General features: G+C 37.7%; 1 protein-coding gene across 1 annotated transcript; it reads right to left on the reverse strand.

Annotated features, from left to right (window-relative positions):
* Positions 1-514: 514 nt before the first annotated feature.
* LOC127438998 (protein FAM163A-like) lies at positions 515-22,029 on the reverse strand. Its single transcript, XM_051694968.1, has 3 exons — positions 21,811-22,029; positions 12,090-12,204; positions 515-5,384 (listed from the first exon to the last, which is right to left on the reverse strand). The coding sequence occupies exons 2-3, from the start codon at positions 12,180-12,182 to the stop codon at positions 5,025-5,027; spliced, it is 453 nt and encodes a 150-aa protein (XP_051550928.1). The 5' UTR covers positions 12,183-12,204; positions 21,811-22,029; the 3' UTR covers positions 515-5,024.
* Positions 22,030-23,488: the final 1,459 nt, after the last annotated feature.

Below are 23,488 nucleotides of genomic sequence, written 5' to 3' on the forward strand. Positions count from 1 at the left end.
TCAGCAGCGCCTCAGGTGACGGAGGCAGGTGCACAATTCATCCATCCGCTGTTGCATTTTTACTTGTTTCTTTAGGGATTGTGTATTAGGGTATTTATGAATGATGGACAGCAAAAAGTATACATAGAATAAATGATTAAATTCAGTGTATAAATCAATTAAATAAATCAATTAATTACAAATAAAACAAATTATTATGATTTCAATTTTTTTAAATGTATACATTTCCATTTTAATTAATAAAATAGAATAGTCTACACTTACATATTTAATTAAACAAAATAAATTTAAAAAAAAAGTTTACATAATTAACACAAATAAATTTCAAATATTCCGTATTCTAATAAACAGGTAAAAATATAAATATTACAATAAAATCTAAAAATATAAGCTTGTCTTTCCTTTTACAGGAAATTAACTTCCCCCTCCAGAGAAGACTCTTTGTGTTTGTTATCCCGGTCGAGCCCCCAATTGTACGTAACAACGTCGAGTAGTTTTAGTAATACTGCTGGTGTTTTTAATCACACTTGAAAATTATGAACATTTTACAATGAATGTTGTTCATACCGCACCACCTTCTGAACTCGTATAACCTCATTGGATAATATATATTAGGACCAAAGTGGGGAAAGTCCATCAATGATAAATATATAGTCCCTGCATATACACATTTCCTTATTTCCGCATTGTTTCACTTCTGAGACATGTTTACTTTTCTATCAAAAAACACTATTACAATGTGTTGATATATTATTCTGCGCAACACACCGTAATACAGATTCTTTATTTATTTATTTGCTTACTGGATCATTTGTAAAATGTTGTTCACATTCTAAACAATCTAAAGACACTACAATAAAAAAGTCTTCAATTAGAAACTAATAGTTTCTTCTATCTTAAGAAGATACATAACAAATAAAACTGTGGATTTGTGAACAAAACAGCCATAAAGTGTTCCAAGAATCACAAGTTGTGAAAATCTTGCCTGTTTGGGTGGATACATACAATAGAGGGGCACATAAACCTTGATAAAACATCACATTTTCTGGCTAAATTAAAATTCTTGTTAATAAATACATTACACATTTAAATATAATTGTATAATTTACACACATTAAAATTTTTGTGTAGTAAAGAGAAAATGTATCATCTGACATTTTGAGAACAGAAAAATTAATCTTCCCTCTTTTTGACAGTGGTTTAAAATTGAATAATAAATAAAACATCAATAAATTACTCAAAACATCCTATCTTTGAACAAAGAGACAGAAAAACACTCATTTGGATGTGTCTATTTTACGTACATTATGACTGAGCATGTTGAACTTGCATAGAGAAAGCTCTAAAAATATCATCTGTTCATTAGAGCAAGCAGCTCAGAAAGTAATTGTCTTTATTCTATTTACTATTTGTGTCCTATTAAAAGCTTTTTTTAAAGATATTTTACATAACAAAGACATACAATACTGTTTTATTGTGGCACACTAAAATAATTCTCAAGACAAGGTCAAGGTGAGTAATAGAATAGCCCTCATACAGTACAGTGGCCCATTAAAGGAAGCCCACATGTTAAAATATTAAAAGAGGCTCTAAATTTAAAGGCCTGAACAGTGGTTGAAGGCCACTTTGAAAATCAGGAGCCCTTAGCCTCACTGTTCAAACTGTGAGATCTTGGAGGGTCACTCCAATGCTCCGCGTCCTCCCCCGTTTCAGGACTAGGGATTCAAAAACACAAGTACACACACTTGTAATATCGGGGCAACAAAATCAACAGATTTTAATTTTTTATAGTTTAATTACATTTTTTAAAGTTTAATGTTTTGTCTGGTACCACCTCAGCACCCCAATTTGAATACTGCCAACCCCAATTCAAGCAAAAAAATCAGCAAAACAGGGGTGACACAGGTTCTGGAACAACTATCTGTATCAGTTTGTATTAAACTGATAAACTGATACAAATAATTTCGTTTTGATTTGGATTATAGGGAAGCCGAATCCTGCCACGGAATAATAAATAAAAGGTCATTTTGACTTTATATCTCACAATTGTGACTTTATTTCTCATAATTATTAGAGATATAAAGTCACAACTGTGTGATACTGTATTAAGTCGTAATTACTTGATATGTCGCAAAGTGATATAAAGTCGTAACAGTGTCATATTAAGTGTCAATTGTGAGACAAATTTGCAACTGTGTGATATAAAGTCGCAATTACGTGATATAAAGTCACAATTGCAGGATATGAAGTCACAATTGCGAGATATAAGTCGCAACTGTGTGATATAAAGTAGCAACTGCGTGATATAAAGTTGCAACTGCATGATATAATGTTGCAACTGCATGATATAAAGTTGCAACTGCGTGATATAAAGTTGCAACTGCGTGATATAATGTTGCAACTGCATGATATAAAGTTGCAACTGCATGATATAAAGTTGCAACTGCATGATATAAAGTTGCAACTGCGTGATATAAAGTCGCGATTATTTCATGTCACAACTACGTGAAATTGTCATTAAGTCACAATTGTGAGATATAAAGTGGCAACTGCGTGATATAAAGTAGCAACTGCGTGATATAAAGTCGCAATTACGTGATATAAAGTCGCAATTGCAGGATATGAAGTCACAATTGCGAGATATAAGTCGCAACTGCGTGATATAAAGTCGCAACTGCGTGATATAAAGTCGCTATTATTTCATGTCACAACTATGTGAAATTGTCATTAAGTCACAATTGCGATATATTAAGTGGCAACTGTGTGATATAATGTTGCAATTGCGTGATACAAAGTCACAATTGTGATATAAAGAAACTGCGTAATATAAATTCATAATTGCAACTATATCACACAATTATGACATTATATTATGCAGTAACAAATAACAGTCACAACTGTGTAATATAAAATCACAATTGTAAGATATAAAATCATAACTATGTGACACAGACTTGCAACTGAGTGATGTAATGTCGCAATTGTGTGATATAAAGTCGCAATTGTGTGATATAAAGCTGCAATTGCTAGAAATAGTCACAACTGCATAAAATAAAGTCACAATTGCAAGATATATAGTCGCAACTGCACAAAATAAAGTCACAATTGGGTGATATAAAGTCGCAATTGCGAGATATAAAGTTGCATCTGTGTGATATAAAGTCGCATCTACATCATATAACATCATAATTGCGATTTATATCACAATGGTGTGATAAAGTCGCAATTGTGAGATATAAAGTCGCAATTTGGTGATATAAATCTGCAATTACTAGAAATACACTATCGGTCAAAAGTTTTGAAACACTTACTCATTCTTTATTATAATTTTTTTTTAACATTTTAGAATAATAGTAAAGTCATCAAAACTATGGAATAACATAAATGGAACTATGGGAATTATGTTGTGACTAAACAAATCCAAAATAAATCAAAACTGTGTTATATTTTAGCATCTTCAAAGTACTCACCCTTTGCCTAGAATTTGCAGACATGTACTCTTGACATTTTCTCAACCAACTTCTTGAAATATCACCCTGGGATGCTTTTTAAACAGTATTGAAGGAGTTCCCATCTATGTTGGGCACTTATTGACTGCTTTTCTTTATTATTTGGTCCAAGTCATCAATTTCAAAAAAATTTTTTTTTTTTTTTTTACATTTTAGTTTTGTAATGAAATAAATTAATAGGTTGGCACAATTATATTTTTGTCTACAAAACTAATTTCAAACATTTAAGCATACACCTTCAGATCAAAAGATTTTTAAGATCATGAGAAACATTTCAGTCAAGTGTTTCAAAACTTTTGACTGGTAGTGTAGTCATAACTGTGTAAAATAAAGTCACAATTGCAAGATATAAAGTCACAACTGCATGTTACACTGTAAATTCACAATTACGTGATAAAAATTCAAAATTGCATCACAATGGCATGATATAAAGTCACAGATGCAAGCTATATTGAAGCAACTGTGAGATAAAAGGTAGCAATTGAAAGATATAAAGTCGCAATTACGTGATCTAAACTTGCAATTGCGAGAAATTAAGTTGACTTAAAGGTGCACTCAGTAACTTTTTGTTCGTGTCATTTTGGACTTACAGTGACACCTAGTGGTGTGGATGCAGCATCATTCAAACTCTACAGTTTTTAGATACCATTGTAGAAATTCACTATTCACAATCAGCCATGATTAGTTTAATCCATGAGTGAAAGTGTCCAATAACAAGACGGTTACTGAGATGAAGCTACCGTAGTAATATTAAGCTGCTCATGTGATTCTAAAACCCATGAGGGCGCCCCTGCCCCATGTAGAATAAAACAGCTTTTATAAGGTTACTGATATGACTAGAGTCTTCATCTCATGTGAGTGGTCATGATTTTATACATATTAAAATTACAATTCATTTAATTAGTTTCAAAATTACAATTAATTTCTTTAGGAGTAAACATTTTTATTATGGGGATAAAATTGCACCTTTAATAAAGGCTATTGTGACTTTATTTAATGTAATTTCAACTTTATACCTGGCAATTTCCACTATATTTTTCACACTTGCAAGATAAAAGGTCAGAATAACCTTTTTTATTTATTTTTTTCCATGGCGGGATCAAAGCACCATAGAATGAAAAGGTATGCAGATACAATATGAAAACACTGAAAGCCAAAACCGACAAACTTCCACATTTTCAAAGTAGGCCTAGAACGCATTCTTGTACTAAAAAAAAAAGCTAGACGAAGTGCAACAAATAACATAAGGCAGGTCTCAAAATGCATATATAACAATTGTTTTTACAGTACCTTGACATGGCGTCTAAACAACGCAGCACTCCTGCTCAAGAAGCTGAAAAAATAGTGAAACACAGCACAATGGTCAAAGACGTCCGTCTAGCATGTTTACATAGAAAAACGCGATGCAAAAACATGTTTGGTGTGAACTCTGTCCCCTTTCACTCTGCGCTGTAACACTCAGGTCTGAGTACAGCAAAGTAGAGGCATCAGCGACCAGTTAGTGGATGTCACTGATCAGACATCAGTGCTAATGGCACATGTGTTGGAGTAGAATTCCGGTTGGGTTCGGGAACTCAATGATGCGCTGTGTAAAGAAGGAAGGGTAAGAGACAGGGAGGGGCTGTCATAGTGGGTGGGCATGTACGTGATCCGTTCGCCACCATTCCGTGTTTCATCCATGGTGCGAACGTAGAATGGCGAGCTGTATGGAGAGCAAGTGGGGCAGAAACTCTGTGATGGCTTGGGTTCCGGCGACAGGGAGAGTGGGCTAGCCATGGCCCAATCCGCCCTGGGGGTGCTGCATGCGTTGCAGGCAAACTGCGGTTGTTGGCAAACAGCATCTGGGTCGGAGTCATTCTTCTTACAGCAATAATACTGAGAGATAAATAATATGAGACAGGATTCAGCTAGGGAGACAGGAATGCTATAGGATATCAATGTATTAAAAGAATATTCGGAGTTCAAAACAAGTTATATTCTATGAACAGCACCTGTAGCATGTTGTTAATTACCACAGATTAAGGGGTTTCATGAAAATCTTCTTAAGAAAAAATTAAAGAAGTTCTTAGGATAAATTATAAGATGTCCAAAACAATGTTCCTTAAGAAGTGTTTCCGAGAATACAAAATATTCTAAAAAAAAACAAACAAATTTAAGTTAGAAAATACGATAATTTATAAAATAATTATATTCGTTAGAAGGTTTTGTGAATTTGACCCCTGCTAGTAAAAACAAACCAAAATTACGTTTACAGTAATGCACTTACAATAGAAGCCTATGGGGCAGCTTGTAATTCTTTTTAAATACAAACTTTTATTTTTTCTGCCTTTTAGCGGTGGTACTACTTTGCTCTGTGGATGAACTTAGAGTTAAGTTCAACAGCATGCCTAAGATGTTGCTAATAGAGCTTAGGTTGTATTAAACCAAAAATATTTCTTTAAAGGAATATTCCGGGTTCAATACAAGTTAAGCTCGATCGACAGCATTTGTGCCATTTTTGATTACCACAAAAAATAATTTCGACTCATCCCTCCTTTTCTTTAAAAAAATGCTAAAATCTGGGTTACAGTCAAACATTTACAAGGAAGTGAATGGGGCCAATCTGAAAACGTTAAACTTCTTACTGTTTTGGGGGCCAGGGTAGCTCAGTGGTAAAAGACGCTGGCTACCACCCCTGGAGTTTGCTAGTTTGCTAGTTCGAATCCCAGGGCATGCTGAGTGACTCCAGCCAGGTCTCCTAAGCAACCAAATTGGCACGGTTGCTAGGGAGGGTAGAGTCACATGGGGTAACCTCCTCGTGGTCACTATAATGTGGTTCATTCTCGGTGGGGCGCGTGGTGAGTTGAGCGTGGATGCCGCGGTATGTCTCTGTGTCAACGCACTCAACAAGCCACATGATAAGATGCACAGATTGATGGTCTCAGACGCGGAGGCAGCTGGGATTCGTCCTCCACCACCCAGATTGAGGTGAATCACTACGCGACCATGAGGACTTAAAAAGCACATTGGGAATTGGACATTCCAAATTGAGAGAAAAATAAAAAAATACTTACTGTTTCAAAAGTATAGCCACTAGACCAAGGATGTAGTCAGGAAATTACTTTTGGGTGGGCCTCAATAAAAATGGATGGGTCAAGTTTTTGCCCCAATTATTATTATTATTTTTACCAAATTTTCCTTAACAACAGAGAAGCGCCGCATTCAAACAGTTCGTTTACACTTTCAGAAATTTGAATTTATGCATTTTTAAAATTGTATTATAAATATATATTTGAAGTCAAAGAATAATCTCTCAAATATTCTGGGTCTAATTTGGGTGGGCGGGCTCAGGCACACCCCGGCCCACCCTTGGCTATGCCACGTTAACATGATTTTAGTGTGATTTTAAAAGTTCACTGAAACTGAGGTAAGATACAAACAGACATTTTCAGACTTTTTTCACTGTGAACATTGAAGTGTTTGTTCAGAGTTACTTGTTTTATATTTTCATCAAAGAGTGCCTTGCTCTTGCAGTCACTTGAATAAGAGCGCAAGCTCTCTCTCCCTATATCACACGCACAGAGAGGGAGACACGCAAAGCAAAACTGGTTAAAATCAAACTGTTACGCTAGGTTTAAATGGCAAACAAACACGTATTTATGTATCCATGTATGACTACAGAGAGCACTTCGATATGAAAACAAGCAAATCCCGGGTATTTAAGGCGATTTAGAAGTCCCTTTCGGGGGTAGGACATATGTATTGTCACCCTAAACAAGCAGATATTACAGTTTTTCCTACTTACAATACAACTTGTGGACAGTTTTGCCGCTTCCTTTGGTGATCGTTGTGCTGGCTGAACACCAGGGCAGGTGGATACTCTGACACTGCGATCTGCGACAAGGGCGTAGAACGCACTCTTTAAAAAAGGTGATTCGGTCCTCCACTCTTTTCCAAGCTAAACCCATACCAAGTCCAAATGGTGGATTTGTATACAGTATTATTTGCGTTTTGTTACTTTGGGCTGACTGAGCAACCAACCAGCCAATCACAGGTAAGTTTGATGAGCTGAAACAACCCTTAGGTAATAGGCCGTCAGTCAGACAGTCTAATCAACGCGGCTCTGTTCATTTCTACAAAGTTGCTTTCAACAATGCTCATTTATCCGTGTTTTTTATCGGCATTGATGTTGATCTAAATTAATAATCTAGAGACGAAGTGCAGACAAGTACACAAGTTATTTTTCGACACAAGTTATTTATCGGCATATCATTCTTGATTGGCAGCATTACGTGAAATGCACTGCAGAAAAAAACAAAGTACAATCCTTCTTTTAAGCACACATTGTAAGTGGAGTTTATATCAGTGCATGAGTCTTCATTAAGTTATGCTTTTTACATCATGTTTGTGAGGTAATAGTTTGATCGGTTGTTTTTGCCAATTTAAGCAGATTACTAGATCTGTGTTAAAAATGTAAAGCTATTTTTAATATCAGTTCCTGTTTTTTTAACTCTGTTTTGGTGTGCAGTCGACAAACTGTAGGAAAAAAGATAGATCTGCTGTGTTCTTAGGACACATGCATTTACATGAAAACCGGTGGATGTTACTGAAACTCATAATAAAAGAAGACTATTAAATAGAAAAAGTTGTAGCCTCCCAGTTACAATCACATCTTGCAGCTAATAATCTCTATGACCTTTTCCAATCTGGTTTTCACCTATTCCACAGCACTGAAACTGCTCTCTTGAAGGTTATTAATGATCTCCTCCTCCCTGCTGACTCTGGATTTCTCAGTATTCTGACCTTGCTTGACCTGAGATCTGCTTTTGACACTGTATGCTACAAAACACTCCTTTCCCGACTTTCAGATATTGGTATTACTGGCACTGCTCTATCCTGGTTTTCTTCCTACCTCACTAACAGACAATATTTCATCTCGATTAAGAAAAACAAATCAGGGTATCCCCCAGGGTTCTGTACTGGGTCCACTACTGTTCATAATTTACATTCTCCCACTTGGTCAGATCATCCGTCGTCATGGTCTCAGTTATCACTGCTATGCTGATGACACCCAGATTTATACATCTGCATGTTTTGATGAAACACATGCCATCAGCTCATTAACTGCCTGCATCAATGATGTAAAAATCTGGTTAAACAGTAATTTCCTCAAATTCAATGCTGACAAAACTGAGATCATGATTTCTGGGCCACAAACACTTATAAGAAATATTGACATTTGTGTCAATATTGATGGAAATCTGACCAAACCCTCTAAAACCATTAAGAATCTGGGAATCACTTTCGATCCATCTCTTACTTTTGAAGCCCACATCAGAACCATCACTAAAACTGCTTTCTTCCATCTACATCACATTGCACGACTTCGCCCCATTCTCAGTTTGAAGGATGCAGAATCACTAGTTCATGCTTTCACATCATCACGTCTCGACTACTGCAACTGCCTCTTTACTGGTCTACCAGCTAAAATTATTGCCCAATTACAAAACATCCAAAACTCTGCAGCTAGAGCTCTCACTAACACCAAGCGTTCTGCACACATTACTCATTTATGCATTTGGCAGACGCTTTTATCCAAAGTGACTTACAGTGCACTTATTACAGGGACAATCCCCCCAGAGCAACCTGGAGTTAATTGCCTTGCTCAAGGACACAATGGTGATGGCTGTGGGGATCGAGCCGGCAACCTTCTGATTACCAGTTATGTGCTTTAGTCCACTACGCCACCACCACTCCCAACTTGTTTAGTCTTCACTGGCTTCTCATGCCGTATGTTTAAAATTCTTCTCCTGATATACAAAGCTCTCAATGGCACCTCGTTATATATGTGATCTGCTGCATCCATATCTTATAATGCATAAAACCTCTACTAAAGTTTCTTTGTTGGCCTGTAGACATAGAACATTTTAAAGGATTAACATTTTCTTTTGATCATTGATTCAGTGGATGTGTTTACACTTGTAGTTCGGTTCTCTTGGTCCTCTTGGTCTGGACCAAAAAAGAAAATGATACATTTAGTCCTGGTTCGCTTAGCGATCACACTGGCATTTTTAACACCGAACCTAAATTTATAAAACAAAAGGCGTCAGGAAAAAGTCACAACCTGATTGGACAGCATTAATGACGTATTTTTGTGATGGAACTTTCCGAACATCCAAAACAATGCTGGCTGCTGGGCTAAATGTGCTCGTTGGATTTATGTATATATATATATATATATATATATATATATATATATATATATATATATATATATATATATGGTGGTATTTTTACCAGCTGAGAACAAATGAAGAGCTAATAAAATGTGTAAAGGAGTCAAAACAGCACCAGGAATTCCTCCGTTGCACACACAAACGAAGATATGCTGCAAGGACGGCTGACGGCGGTTCCGACGCCTGTACCGAACTGTAATGGGCAACATAGATCCTATGATGAGAAGAACCAGGTATGCTTGAGGTCAGTATTAGGCAAATTACTTCCTGTTATTGGTCCGTTTAGACGTCTTTGGTTCATGTTGCGTTCATATGTCAATCGAACCGCACCAGAGTTCGTTTGGAAGCGGACCGAGACCCACTACTCAGGCGGTCTTGGCCCGCTTGTTTGGTGCGCACCAAGGTTCGGGTGACAGCATTCACACTTGTTCAAATGAACCGCACTAACTGAGCAATCGCACCAGAGTTCGTTTTAATCGAACCAAACCTGCCAAGTGTGAACACACCCTAACTCATTTCACACAAGACATCACCAGGTGGCATCACCAGAAATGGTCACTGAACGAATCATTAAATGGATCTAAATGAATTTTGGTGAACATATTTGTAACGGGGTAAGGTGGGCAAGGAGGAGGCGGGAACCAGCAGGACAGTCAACATAATATTAATGACAGAAATTAACTTAAAACAACATAAAACATAAGACACACACACACACACACACACACACACAGTGGCTGCGTGTGTCTCACTCTCTCCCGAACTGCCGTCTCCAACTCCCCTAATCTCTCTCCCCCACTGATCAGTTGACTCAGCGCCGGCCATGCACCCTCATGTCCCGGCCACGCCCTCCTCCTCATCACATTCCTCCCCTGCCCAATTCAGGCCGGGGCGCCATCCGGAATGACCTAATCCTGGAGGAGAGACGCCAATGGTCCACCCCGCTTCCAGGGAACCTGGGAGAGAGATGAGGGGAGGAAGATGGTAGAGGGAAAGGGCAAACGGGAGACACACAGAGAGAGAGAGAGGAGAGAGAGAGAGAAAAGCTTGCTTGCCGGTCCCCGGACATGCTGTCGCCTGGTCCTCAACCACTCCTCTGCCCTCTGGCAGATGACAGCCGCTCCTCCTCGGGCATCCCTCCTCCTTCCCGGGTTTCAGCACCAATGTAACAGGGTAAAGTGGGCAAGGAGGAGGCGGGAACCGGCAGGACAGACAACATAACTTTAATGACAGAAATGAACTTAAAACAACATAAAACATAAGACACACACACACAGTGACCGTGTGTGTTTCTCTCTCTCCCGAACTGGAGTCTCCGGCTCCCCTTTATCTCTCTCTCCCACTGATCAGTTGACTCAGCGCTGCCCGTGCACCCTCACGGCCCGGCCACGCCCTCCTCCTCGTCACAACAGTCAAAACACTCAAGCCAAATTTAAATCCCACAATGCACAAGCACAGAGTAAAAAAATGCACAACTGGCATTATTGTAGTTGATTAAATAATTTATTCAAGGACCAGCTTGTGTTCAGACTTTTATTGTCATGTGTGAAACAGAAGCAAGTGCTTCACAATATGCCCTTTATTTTTGCAGCTAATTTAGCTAAATTTTGCACTTAATTTGCAATATCTGAATCTTTAAAATACTACAAATACTACAAGTATATAATACATATATATTAATATAATTATTATATCATACTTTTATATTAATTTATACTGTAATATATAAATACTACACTATAAGTGTTGGGTCTGTGCAAGCCACCTAATGACAGCTGACCCCCGACTTTTAAAATGACTGCTTCGCCCCTGATCCGTGTACATCTTCTCCCTCCTAACAAATTATCCATAACGAGCAAATTAAACACTAAGCATGATTGTCACTTGAGGGCGAAATGGGAATGTTGTGTATCCGGAGATAAGAGGTGGTGAAACGGGGGTGTTTTCGCCTGTCATTCATTGATGCTCTATGGAAGTTTGAGCATACCAAGATGGCCGCTCGAACACTTCCAGTTGCTTCACCTCCTGCTGCCAGTTTACCGCTGCATCAGCAATCCAGTTCTATATATATATCAGTGGTTTAAACCTTTTCAAAATTGCCCCATTCACTTCCATTGTAAGTGCCTCATTATAACCTCGATTTTTGCCTTTTTTAAAGAAAAAGAGGGACGTGTCGAAATTATATTTTGTGGTTATCAACATTATGCCACCAATGCTGTTAAATGAGCATAACTTGTATTGAACCTGCAATATTCCTTGGAGGCCTACTAAATTAAAACCAAGGAAAATTCAGCAAATACATATATCATTTTAGATTTGTAGGTCAAAACCACAGATACCAATTATATACTCTTGACGGACTCACCTGAAGTCGACAGTAACAGAGCACGACAATGATACACAGGAGTATCACCGTAGCAAGAATTCCTCCAGTTATAACAACAGTTCCAGCTGTCATCCGACCAGATCTCCATGAAACTCTAGAGGCAAACAGAGACATGGGATTTCAGATTGATATTCAGTCCAAGTGTTCAAGGAAACAAACTGAGACAAATGCAAGATAGACAGTCAATGTTTTTTCTGAACACTTTGAGGCCCATGATGTTACTGTGCCCTACTGTGATGCACAGTCAATGTGAGTTCACAGTCAAAATGTCCACAAGATGGCGCAACAAAATTAAAAATGGAGAAAGAAAGAAAGAAAGAAAGAAAGAAAGAAAGAAAACTAAAATCACCACTCGTGGCAATTATCAGTTGCACAGACTGAGCAAAAGCAAGACAGCATGTAATCTTCCAATTTGCCATTTCCTATTTGTGTTCCTCCATGAGTTTATTCTGCCAGCAGCATTAAATCCAGTTTGGCCAGCACATGCAGATCTGCTTTCCAAACCTCCAATGCTAATGAAGCATCACCCTTCAAGGAAACAATCATAGTAACTGACAGATAAAAATCAACCATAGAGTGAGTCACAGCACAGTCAGCATATACAGTATATTACATCAGACGGACAGACGGACAGACTGACGGACAGATAGACAGACAGAGAGAGAGACAGACAGACAGATAGATTTGAAAGACTAAAAGACTCAGTTTAGAGGTTGTCAGTTTCATTAAGCATGTGCTGACAGTAGAAGTGTCGGGTCAAGCAGCCCTGCAGGATTGAGTTTGACCAGCACTGCAGATTTGATTAAGGAGCTGCACTGATGAAATGCAATCATGCAGTTGGAGGTGAGTAATGAAGCCTCACAGCGGGCTGACAGAGACAGGAAAGCTTGGAAACAGCCAGACACACCTGGTACCCCCCCCCCCCCCCACACACACACCTGGTACTCTCTCTCTCTCTCTGTGTCTGTCTCTTTCTCTCTCTCTCTCTCTTTCTTTCTTTCTTTCTTTCTCTCTCTCTTAAATATACTGTACTGACTCACATATTGACCTTTTTTAGTCCGTCCATAACAAAAATTTAGCTGGTTAATTTAATAAGCACTTATTTTCCAGTACAAGGTCACCAACCAAGGTCACCACCCACAAAAGAAATCTAACAAAAAAAAAAAAAAACACTCAAAAAAAAAAAACAACAACAAAACAAACCCCCAAAAAAGAAAGCAAACACAACAAAAAATAAAAACACAACAAAGGAAAACAAAAGCAAAACAAAAACCAAAAACGAAACAAAACAAAACAATTGTTTTGTTTTGTTTTGTTTTGTTTTGTGTTTTTGTTTTTGTACAACAAAACAAAACAGGGACCCTCAAAAAGCTAGATTTATTTGGTAAGATGTCATATTAACTTTCATTATAAACATTGACTAAAATTACTACATTGCAGAACAGTAGTTAGAAATTCTGAAATTAGTGCCTATACACAGTATCTTCTCCTCCGCAGACCCCTGGGTTTATAGAGTTCACATAACAGTTATATAACAGTTTCACTGTTGCTTTGTCACACCTCTCTGTTCTAGCTTCTACGGTTCAAGCCAGTTTTGGAACTTTGTATTGCAACACTCCTAATGGTACTACTGTCTTACGAGGATAAATTGCTCTGTTGTAGCATTCCTTATTTGTAAAATGAATACATGTATTGTAAATCTTTCCAATAATATAAACCATTTCATTCTCCTGCTACAAAAAGCACAAGCCATAATAATTTGAGGCTAGCTGTAAGAATACTGTACATGCACTCCCCCACCTACCTACAAATTCAGCTGCAATGATGCCTGGAAAACTAACATGTGGTGCATCTTTTAGCAATTCTACTCACATACTGCGTGAACGCACAACAGTTGGTATAAGCCTTTTCAGCCCACTGCTGGGCCCAGATTTATACAGCAACAATACAAGAACACAACACTGCTTCAATCCCTTTGGCTGCCTAAAGGGATTTGTGCAACACTGAAAAGACGTCTGACTGCATGGTGGTAGCTGACACATGCTTCTGTATTCAGACTTACCTGTAAAACTCACCAGAGATCCTAAACTATTAATGAGCAGTGTATGACTTATGCTCTACCTTCTGTGCTTTTTTTATGGAGACTGAAAGTGTGAAAGTCTTACAATAATATGTTGCAACATTGACAGTTTAATAGAGGAATTAATCTACAAACGTCAGGAATGAAATTATGAAATTTTACTGGAATGGCTACTGCATCATAATATCAGGCTCGCTTATGGGGATACATTTTTCAAATGAAGTGAAGACTCCAGTAATGCAGATTTGTGTCTGTCTCTGCATTTTATCTCAGCTGGAGTGTGTTGTTACAATGATGAAATACTTTCCTATCCCAGCTTAACATGCAAAGACAACTTTAAGAAAGCTATTTGTAGGTTGAAAACTCATGCTAGCTCATGCAAGGCACATCTTACCAAAAATGTATTCATTCATCAAAAATTAAAGGAATAGGTCACCAAAAAATACTGGTAATAATAATATCTGCCATGATTTACTCCTTCTATGTCGTTACTTGTATGACTTTCCATACTTAATGTCTGAGTTGATCTTTTCTTTACAATAAAAGCAAATAGCAACCAAGGGCTGTCAAGTTCCAAAAAGAACAAAAATGCACCATGAAAGCAATACAAGTAACTTGTGCGATATTTTCCAAATCTGAAGCTATATAATAGTTTTGTGTGTGTGAGAGGAGCAGACGGAAATGTAGGTCTTTATTCAAAGAAAATCGTGCAGAATTTTATTTTTTGGTTGAACTATCCCATTAAGCTGTTTGACCTTTTTTAGTCCGTCCATAACTAAACGTTTTCTGGTTAATTTAATTAGCACCTTCTTTCCAGTCCAAGGTCACCAACAAAAGAAAAGAAAAGAAACAAAAAGAAAGCAACAGAAAGCAAAGCAAAGCAAAAAAACAAAAAAAAAACACAAAAAACACAAAAAAAAAAAAACAAAGGAAAACAAAAGCACAAAAAAAAGCAAAAAAAAAAAAAAAAAGCAAAAATAGAGTGTTAAAAGTACAACATTTACCCTTAAAGCTAAAGTATACTTCAATTGTCCACATGCCGCTAATTTCACCATGCTCACAGTCCGCACGTTTTGCAGCCCTATATTTCTATACGGAAAGCCCACACCTGTGTGCATCATCTGCATATGGGCCTGCCGTTGACTGTCCTAAAGAGTATTTCAAAACAGTTGAAGTATACATGCGTCAAATGCATCTGTACAGGCTCATGGCACACAGAAAAACAAAGTACACCCTAGCCTTTAGTGTAGAAACATTCATGACAGAAACGTCAAAAAATAGATATTTGCTCTTAAAGATGAGTAAGGTGTTTGGAAATGCATTCACAATAGCATGTTAGTGGTCTCTCAGACATACAGTATAAGTGATAAGGATCAGAAACCGCATTGATGTCACAAATCAAGCGAACCATTCCATATTATTTGTTACTGGACTTGGAGAACAGGTGAAGGGCTGGATCTTAATATCTTGATGAATTCTGTTTCCCCAGGATAGGATAGCCTGGATGCAATTTTAATCTGATGAGGAGAACATTTGCCCACTGGAAAGACAGTTAGACTTGAACTGAAAACAATATGCAGAACTCACTGTCTGAGTGGTTTCACTGTCCGTCTGGCTGTACTCTTAAACGTTCCCATACTTATGTGTCTCTGCAGGGTTTTTCAAAGCTAATTGGCTCGCTGCCTCGGCCTGGGCTACTTCTCTTTTCAAGAAACTGTCCGATCTCATATTTTTACCCAGTGTTTCTTATGGCATTCACCTCAGTTGGCTGCCTTTAATATACATTTTGGAAAGCACTAAGAGTATTACAAGTTTAAAGAGCAAAGTACATATAAAGTAAATCTAATATACTGTTACTACCCAGACATCTGGATGGGTATTTCTGGTCATTGATTTTCATAGATTTTTCAGATAGATCCTAATATCCCCTCTGACACGGAAAGTTCCAGCAATTTAGTTTTAAAGACATTAATGGATCGTGATGATGTTATTAGTATTCAATAAAAGTTCTCACAATAAATTTCTCTGTACTGTCCTTCTTACGTCCTTCAAATTAGATGTAATCTAACTGCAATGGCACATCGAAGGGGCCATCAAATCCCCCCACCTCACACTTTTTTTTTACTCCACACAAGTATGAGAACACAAACACCACTCTGTTCCAAAATGTGTCACAACACAATGACAGTATGCCTTGCAATCTGAGTATTACAACAAGGGCCGCTAAAGTGAGCATTACCGTAAACTGTCCTCTTCTACTGTCAGTATTTTCAAGTCAACTAATGTCATGCCGAAACAGTTTAATTATCAGCATTGCATTCTCAGTATTGCCACAAGCGTTCATTAGTGTAAACTACTCCTTCTACAGTCAGATTGTATTCCGAAATGTGTCTAAATGCAATTCATAATGCAACGCAAGTAAGCATTGCATTCTCAGCATTGCCACAAGGTGCTCTTTAGCATTCATTAGAAGAAACTGCTTCTTGTACAGTAATTTTTCATTACAAAAAGCATCTAAATGCAATTCATAACGCAATGCAAGTACACGCTGCGTTAGCGTTACCACAAGGTGCTCTATAGCGTTCATTATAATAAATTGCTTCTTCTACAATCAGTTTGCATTACGAAATGTGTTTGAATGCAATTAATAACGCAACTAAAGTACATGCTGCATTCTATAGCGTGTTGTAACGTTCCTTAGCATAAAACTGCTTCTTCTACAGTCAGTTTGCATTACGAAATGTGTCTGAATGCAATTCATTACGCAACTCAAGTACACGTTGCATTCTAAGGTACACTATAGCATTCATTAGAATAAACGTTTTCAACAATCAGTTTGCATAACAAAATGTTTCAACGAAATTAATAACGCAACGCAAATGCGCATTGCATTCTCAGTGTTGCCACAAGGTGTGCTATAGCATTCATTAGCAGAAACTACTTCTAGAGTCAGTTTGCATTATGAAATGTTTCTGAACGCAATACATAACGCAATGCAAGTATGCGCTGCATTCTCAGCGTTGCCACAAGGTGTGCTATAGCACTCATTAGCATAAACTACTTCTACTGTCAGTTTGCCTTACAAAATGTGTCTAATCGCAATTCATTACGCAACTCAAGTGCACGTTGCATTCTTAGCGTTGCCTAAAGTTGCGCTATAGAATTCATTCGAATAAACAACGTATTCAATAAACTTTTTCAACAATCAGTTTGCATTACGAAATGTGTTTCAACACAATTAATAATGCAATGCAAGAACACATTGCATTCTCAGCTTTGCCACAATGTGTGCATTCATTAGCAGAAACAACTTCTACAGTCAGTTTGCATTACGAAATGTGTCTGAATGCAATTCATAACACAACGCAAGTATGCGCTGCATTCTTAACGTTGTTGCCACAAGGCGCTATAGCGTTCATGAGCATAAACAACTACTTCTACAGTCAGTTTGCCTTACGAAATGTGTCTAATCGCAATTCATAATGTAACTCGAGTACACATTGCATTCTCAGCAATGCTGCAAGGTGTGCTTTAGCGGTTATTAGCATAAACTACTTCTACAGTCAGTTTGCATTACATAATGCGTCTGAACGCAATTCATAACACAACTTAAGTAAATGTTGCATTCTCAGCGTTGCCTCAAGGTGCTCTATAGCATTCATTAGCATAAACAACTTCTTCTCCAGTCAGTTTATATTACAAAATATGTCAAAGCGCAATTCATAACACAACGTAAGTCATAGGCATTTCATATTGATGTCTTCATATTGATTAGTCTGCATTATATTCCAAACAACAAAAGTGAAATCCACTTAATCAATGGCTTTTCCTCAAATCCCCACAAATGCAGCAAGAATGCCTCCTCCTTGTTTTAAAGCTACCAAACTGTTGTTGGTTCACTATGTTGCGGGGCTGAAGAAACAAAATGTGATTCACAGTCTTAGAAGTAATTCAATTTGAGTAATTCTGTTATCGGCAGTTCCAGCTGGCTGTGCACCCCCTGCAGATTTTTACATATCTTTATGTGGAACATATTGCATATACAAGGACCATTAAAAACTGTATTAGTCAATGGTCGTTATAAAGACATCTGGATAAACAAGTCAAGTCAAAAGAGCCCACTCTCAAGTTTATGATATTCTGTTCTTTAATTGACAATTTGTGTTCTGTTCTTCTGTTCTAAAACAGCAGTAGGCCTACTCAACATTCAGAACACATAAGAGCCTATATGTTCTCCATATTCCCATGATGCCTTTCTTTGTAGCCTGGGGGTGCATGTGCAAGGCCAGGACTGCAAGATTTATAGATGCTCCATATGTGAAACCCATTCCAAGGTCAAACCCTTATTAACTATATTAGAGAGCAGTCTCCAATATCAGACATGTCTAAACCACTAACCCCTTATTCAGCATTTTACAAGAAACAGTGCCATTTAGAATTGTATTTCACTTCACACTGACCAACACCAGGTGTAGACTGCTGGTTTAGATCTGTAAATAAGGTTATTAGGTTCTATGAACAAACAACGATTACAAAAAAACAACAGTGTTTCTATTCCAATGCAACCCAAAGAAAACACTTTAAATGGTAGTTTGTTAGTACTATATTTTCTGGCATTGGCTCACAGTATCAGCTGTTGGCTGTGTTATGAACCCTTTCTGTCATTGTAATTCTAATAAACTGCTTTTAGAGGGCTGAAAGCAGCTCACTGCATTTACCAATTTCCAACCTCTAGGGAACATAAACCAACTCAGAGTATTTATGTTCCAGCACAATGATCTTTGTAAGACTGATATCTTGTTACAACACATTTAATTCCATGAATGGAATGTAAAGTCCTGACTTCTCCTGTAACATTTTACACAATATCTATACAGTAGGGCTGTAACCAGTATAGACCGATAGTGGGATGTGTCCTTCACAATGTTCAGATTATATGGACGTACAGTCTTGGGATATCTGATATTTCATTCTGATAACAACACTACAAAAAAATATAATAATAATAATAATAATAATAATATTAATTTAAATGAATTGTATATAAGTTACTATTCTAAGCCTAATATGTTCTTTTAAATAGGTAATTTACCCATGAACAATAACATTGTGAATTGACTGGATTCCCTAATTCTCTTAATATTGTTACATTTTTTATCTGTTTTATAACCATTAAAATAAATCCCTGTGTGATGTGATTAAAGGTGGTTTTGTAAAACAACCAACCTGGGTTACAAATAACAAATTGATTAGTGATAAATCACTCTGTGCCTTTTTATAACGAGACAGTCACTGTCTGTGTAAAATCGCAATCTTTGCAGAGCTTTCAGTAAAACCAAGCTTTTCAATAATTCAAAAAAAGCACTCTTGCAAAAATATTCTTCCATCACTGAGCAGTTTTAGCCAGGTACACAGGTTGAGTTCACCCGAAACCCTCTGGAAAAGCTCTTACTTCTGCGTGTTATCAGACAGAATGCTTTTGTAAAGAATTTAGTTTGCTCCAACACCAATATGCAATCAGAGCGAATCTATTGGAAAGTCTCCGCTGAGATTAGTGCATAGAGGACTGTACTGTAGATCCATGTAAATAATGTGACATACAATGTAATGGTAAAAAAATATATAACGAAGAGATCAAACCACTGCTTAGCAGAACATGTTCCTGGATGAACATTCTTGTTGATCCTGGAACAAAATTCCTATCAACCAGTCTGATTTTAGGATTTGATTTAGGTTCAGGCTTGAACAACATTCTCATCAACCTTTCATTTCCCTTTGATTTTTTGTTTAACATAATTAAAGATGTTGGCAAAAACATGGCAAAATAACATATAATATCATATTAAATCATAATAATACTGTAACAATAAAAAGATATAAAATACATATCACAAAATAATACGTAATGCACAAAACCACTGTTAGAGAAATCAAGTTTTTGTGTAGCCAAATTAGACTTTGGACTCAAAACCTTATAGTTACTGAAAAATAGCCTATGGTCTCCCCCTATAATGTTAAATTAATAATAAGTAGTAGGCCACAAAATGACAAAAAGTAACAAAAATCCACAAAAATACCAAATAATAACACTTAAATAAGTACTCGATAGTGAATCGATGAACATTTCATCTGGCTCTTACAAAAGGTTAAAAATCTCAGTACATAGAGTATACGAACGTGGCTCAGCTAAGGGGACGTTCAAAGTCAGACTGGATGTGTCCTGCACCAAATATTCTAGACGGATCTCAATGACTAGAACAAAACTCGAAACGCTTTTTAACAGTTGAAGATGCTTTTAGCTTCATATGGAGTGTAAAAAACATGGCGCTCCTATGCAAGACAAGCAATTATGTTTATATTTAAAACAATTGTTTTAAACAGTGCGGACGGGCGTGATAACGAGTGTGTGAACGCCCCCTTAAGAAAAAACATTCTAACAATTTCTCAGCTTTCCTATTCATGTCTACCTTTTAAAAATAAACACATTTCATTTCGAATACAATTAAATGAACAAATTCCCAAATGCCCAATTCCCAATGCGCTCTAAGTCCTCGTGGTGGTGTAGTGACTCGCCTAAATCCGGGTGGTGGAGGACGAATCTCAGTTGCCTCCGTGTCTGAGACCGTCAACCCGCGCATCTTATCACCTGGCATGTTGAGCGCGTTACTGCGGAGATATAGCACATGTGGAGGCTCACACTATTCTCCGTGGCATCCACGCACAACTCACCACGCGCCCCACCGAGAGCGAGAACCACATTATAGCGACCACGAGGACGTTACCCCATGTGACTCTACCCTCCCCAGCAACCGGGCTAATTTGGTTGCTTAGAAGACCTAAGTGACTCCAGGGGTGGCAGTCAGCATCTTTACTCGCTGAGCTACCCAGGCCCCGCTCCTCTTTATCTTGATATTTCATCTGAACATCAACATTTGTGAGATTTATTCCATCCAAACAGTTTTGAGGTTTAATGAACTCATTTTTTGTCATTGGAAAATAGTGATCCGTGACATTCTGTTATGTGGGATATTAAACGTTTAGAAGAAGTCTTTATTTTTGTCACACGTTATACATTTTTGCATATATACAGTGAAATTCTTTTTTTCGCAAATCCCAACTAAGCTGGGGTCAGAGCGCAGGGTCAGCCATGATACAGCACCCCTGGAGCAGATAGGGTCAAGGGCCTTGCTCAAGGGCCCAACAATGGCATCTTGACGGTGACCCCCCCTGTTTTTATGTCTATTTGCTAATGGGGGATCTGTGGACACAGTAAAGTATATAGATTTTTGAGTTTTTGTTTTTATTTTGAAGTGACATAGTAAAGTTAGAATCCTTGGGGTTGGGGTTAGAATCCTTTTCATAATTTTTATTTTTGTGCTATGACAACAAAATAAGCAAAAGTTTCTTTTTAAATCCCTTGATAATATGTTGGATCCTGTACATCCTAAAAGTTTATCTATATATGTTACAATTTAAAAGTAAATGAACATTATTCTTAAGGGGGGCATCTTACCCCATCTTACCCTACTAATTAATAATAATTAAAAAAAAAAAAAAATACAAAAAATAAATAAATAAAAAACAGTTACCACGAGCTGAAATTAGAAATTCAAGCCTTACCTTCGCTTAATGTCTATATGTTCGCAGAGAGGTCTGGAGACGAGCGCGCAATCACAGCATCTCTCGATCTCTCGTCCGATCCCGTCAGATCGTTTCCACACAGAAGGGGTAAAACTTGTTCGGCAGGACCGAAATCTGTTGGTCTACATGTTTGATTTTCCCATGCCTCTAGTAATGTCCATGTAAGTTCAACAGTGTTAGAGAAAGGAGGAGTTATTCCCTGCGTTTCGAGCGAGGACTGGATGAGATTAAGCATCAAATGATGGATAGTTCAGAGTCCTGCACGGGTCCTGTTTTGTAAACCCGCCCCCCACCCGTTATCCTACAGCAGCACTAATTAAATTCCGTACACGACCCGACCCGTTTGACATAAAGATCGAACCGCACCCGCATTAAAATAAATCTACTACATCAGGTAGCAAATAAAAAAAAATTTTCTCACGCCACACAAGTGATGCATTTCTTCCCGTAACCGTTCAGAACAAACACGCTCACGTTATAAAATAATAATAATAATAATAATAATAATAATAATAATAATAATAATAATAATAATAATAAACGCACCACAACGAATAGAGCAGAAACAAGGTAATTCTAGCAAGTCAGTCCACTGTCGGGCATCTTTGGAACGCTCTCGGGATGCTATTTCCAGTCATGCCAGTGCAGCTCCTTATCTACTTGAATGGAGAAAGACCAACTTCTCAAAAAGGGTTGGTCAAGATTACGATCAAAGTCCATATTTCAAATCAACAATAAAATCGGACAACACTGGAATCAACAATTGTGATTAGTTTTACCTCATATTACGCTAAAAAAAAAAAATAAAAAATAAAAAAAAAAAATAAAAATCTATTTTCCCTGCTTGTATAGCTAATGGGCATGCCTGTCAGTTGATTAACAGGTGTTGTCTGTATCTCACAGGTGATTGGCTCTTTTAACAGTAGAGGCGGGGCTTCCTTTCTACGTTCGTTGACCGTTGGGCGCTCAGACCTCTTTGGTTGAACGTTCCAATTTCCCCCATTCATTTTAATAGAAGTGGCCCATCTCTGCTAAATTCTCTCTGGCAGAACGCAGGTGTCTCGAGACACGTTTTTATCAGTTGAAGAAGTTATTTAGTAACTTGGCACGGCTTCTAAAAAAACAGCGCTCCCGTGAGAGAACACAGTTAAAAGTAGCGCAGTTGTCAAAAGACATCGATCTAGCGAATGTTTACAGGGAATACGATTGAAAAACAGCGCGAGCGGACGCAAAATCCAGCGCTGTTTGAGCTCTGTGTTCGTAAATATCCAGAAACTGTTTACTGTGTGAGAAACCGCTCCAAATGATTCAGTGAGAAAGCACTCCGAACGAATTGTACTGAATCACGAATCGATTCAGACCATTTTGCAAGCCCGTTTGGCCAATTCACTGAAAAGAATCAACTCAAAAGAATAATTCATTCGCCAACAGAAATGCTGGACACACTTCATCAGGGGCGTAGATTCCAGGGGGGATGGTGGAGAGGTAACCCCCCAATGTTCAAGCCAAATCTACGCCCTTGCACTTCATGATTGATGAAATATTCTGAGAGTAAATGTTTCTCAGGTCAATCAGAGCGCTCATGGTACAGATGCAGGCGTCACTTGCCTTGGCTATTTGACCCGCAGTTCGGCCCGTGCCTATATATTCCCGACCC

The sequence above is a fragment of the Myxocyprinus asiaticus genome, chromosome 50, assembly GCF_019703515.2.
Source record: "Myxocyprinus asiaticus isolate MX2 ecotype Aquarium Trade chromosome 50, UBuf_Myxa_2, whole genome shotgun sequence".
Lineage (NCBI taxonomy): Eukaryota > Metazoa > Chordata > Actinopteri > Cypriniformes > Catostomidae > Myxocyprinus > Myxocyprinus asiaticus.

Excerpts from the sequence above, each read along its gene's own strand:
- LOC127438998 (XM_051694968.1), bottom strand. The coding sequence starts at position 12,182 with ATGACAGCTGGAACTGTTGTTATAACTGGAGGAATTCTTGCTACGGTG. Across the intron at positions 5,385-12,089 it reads TCTGTTACTGTCGACTTCAG|TATTATTGCTGTAAGAAGAA; the intron begins GTGAGTCCGTCA and ends TTTATCTCTCAG.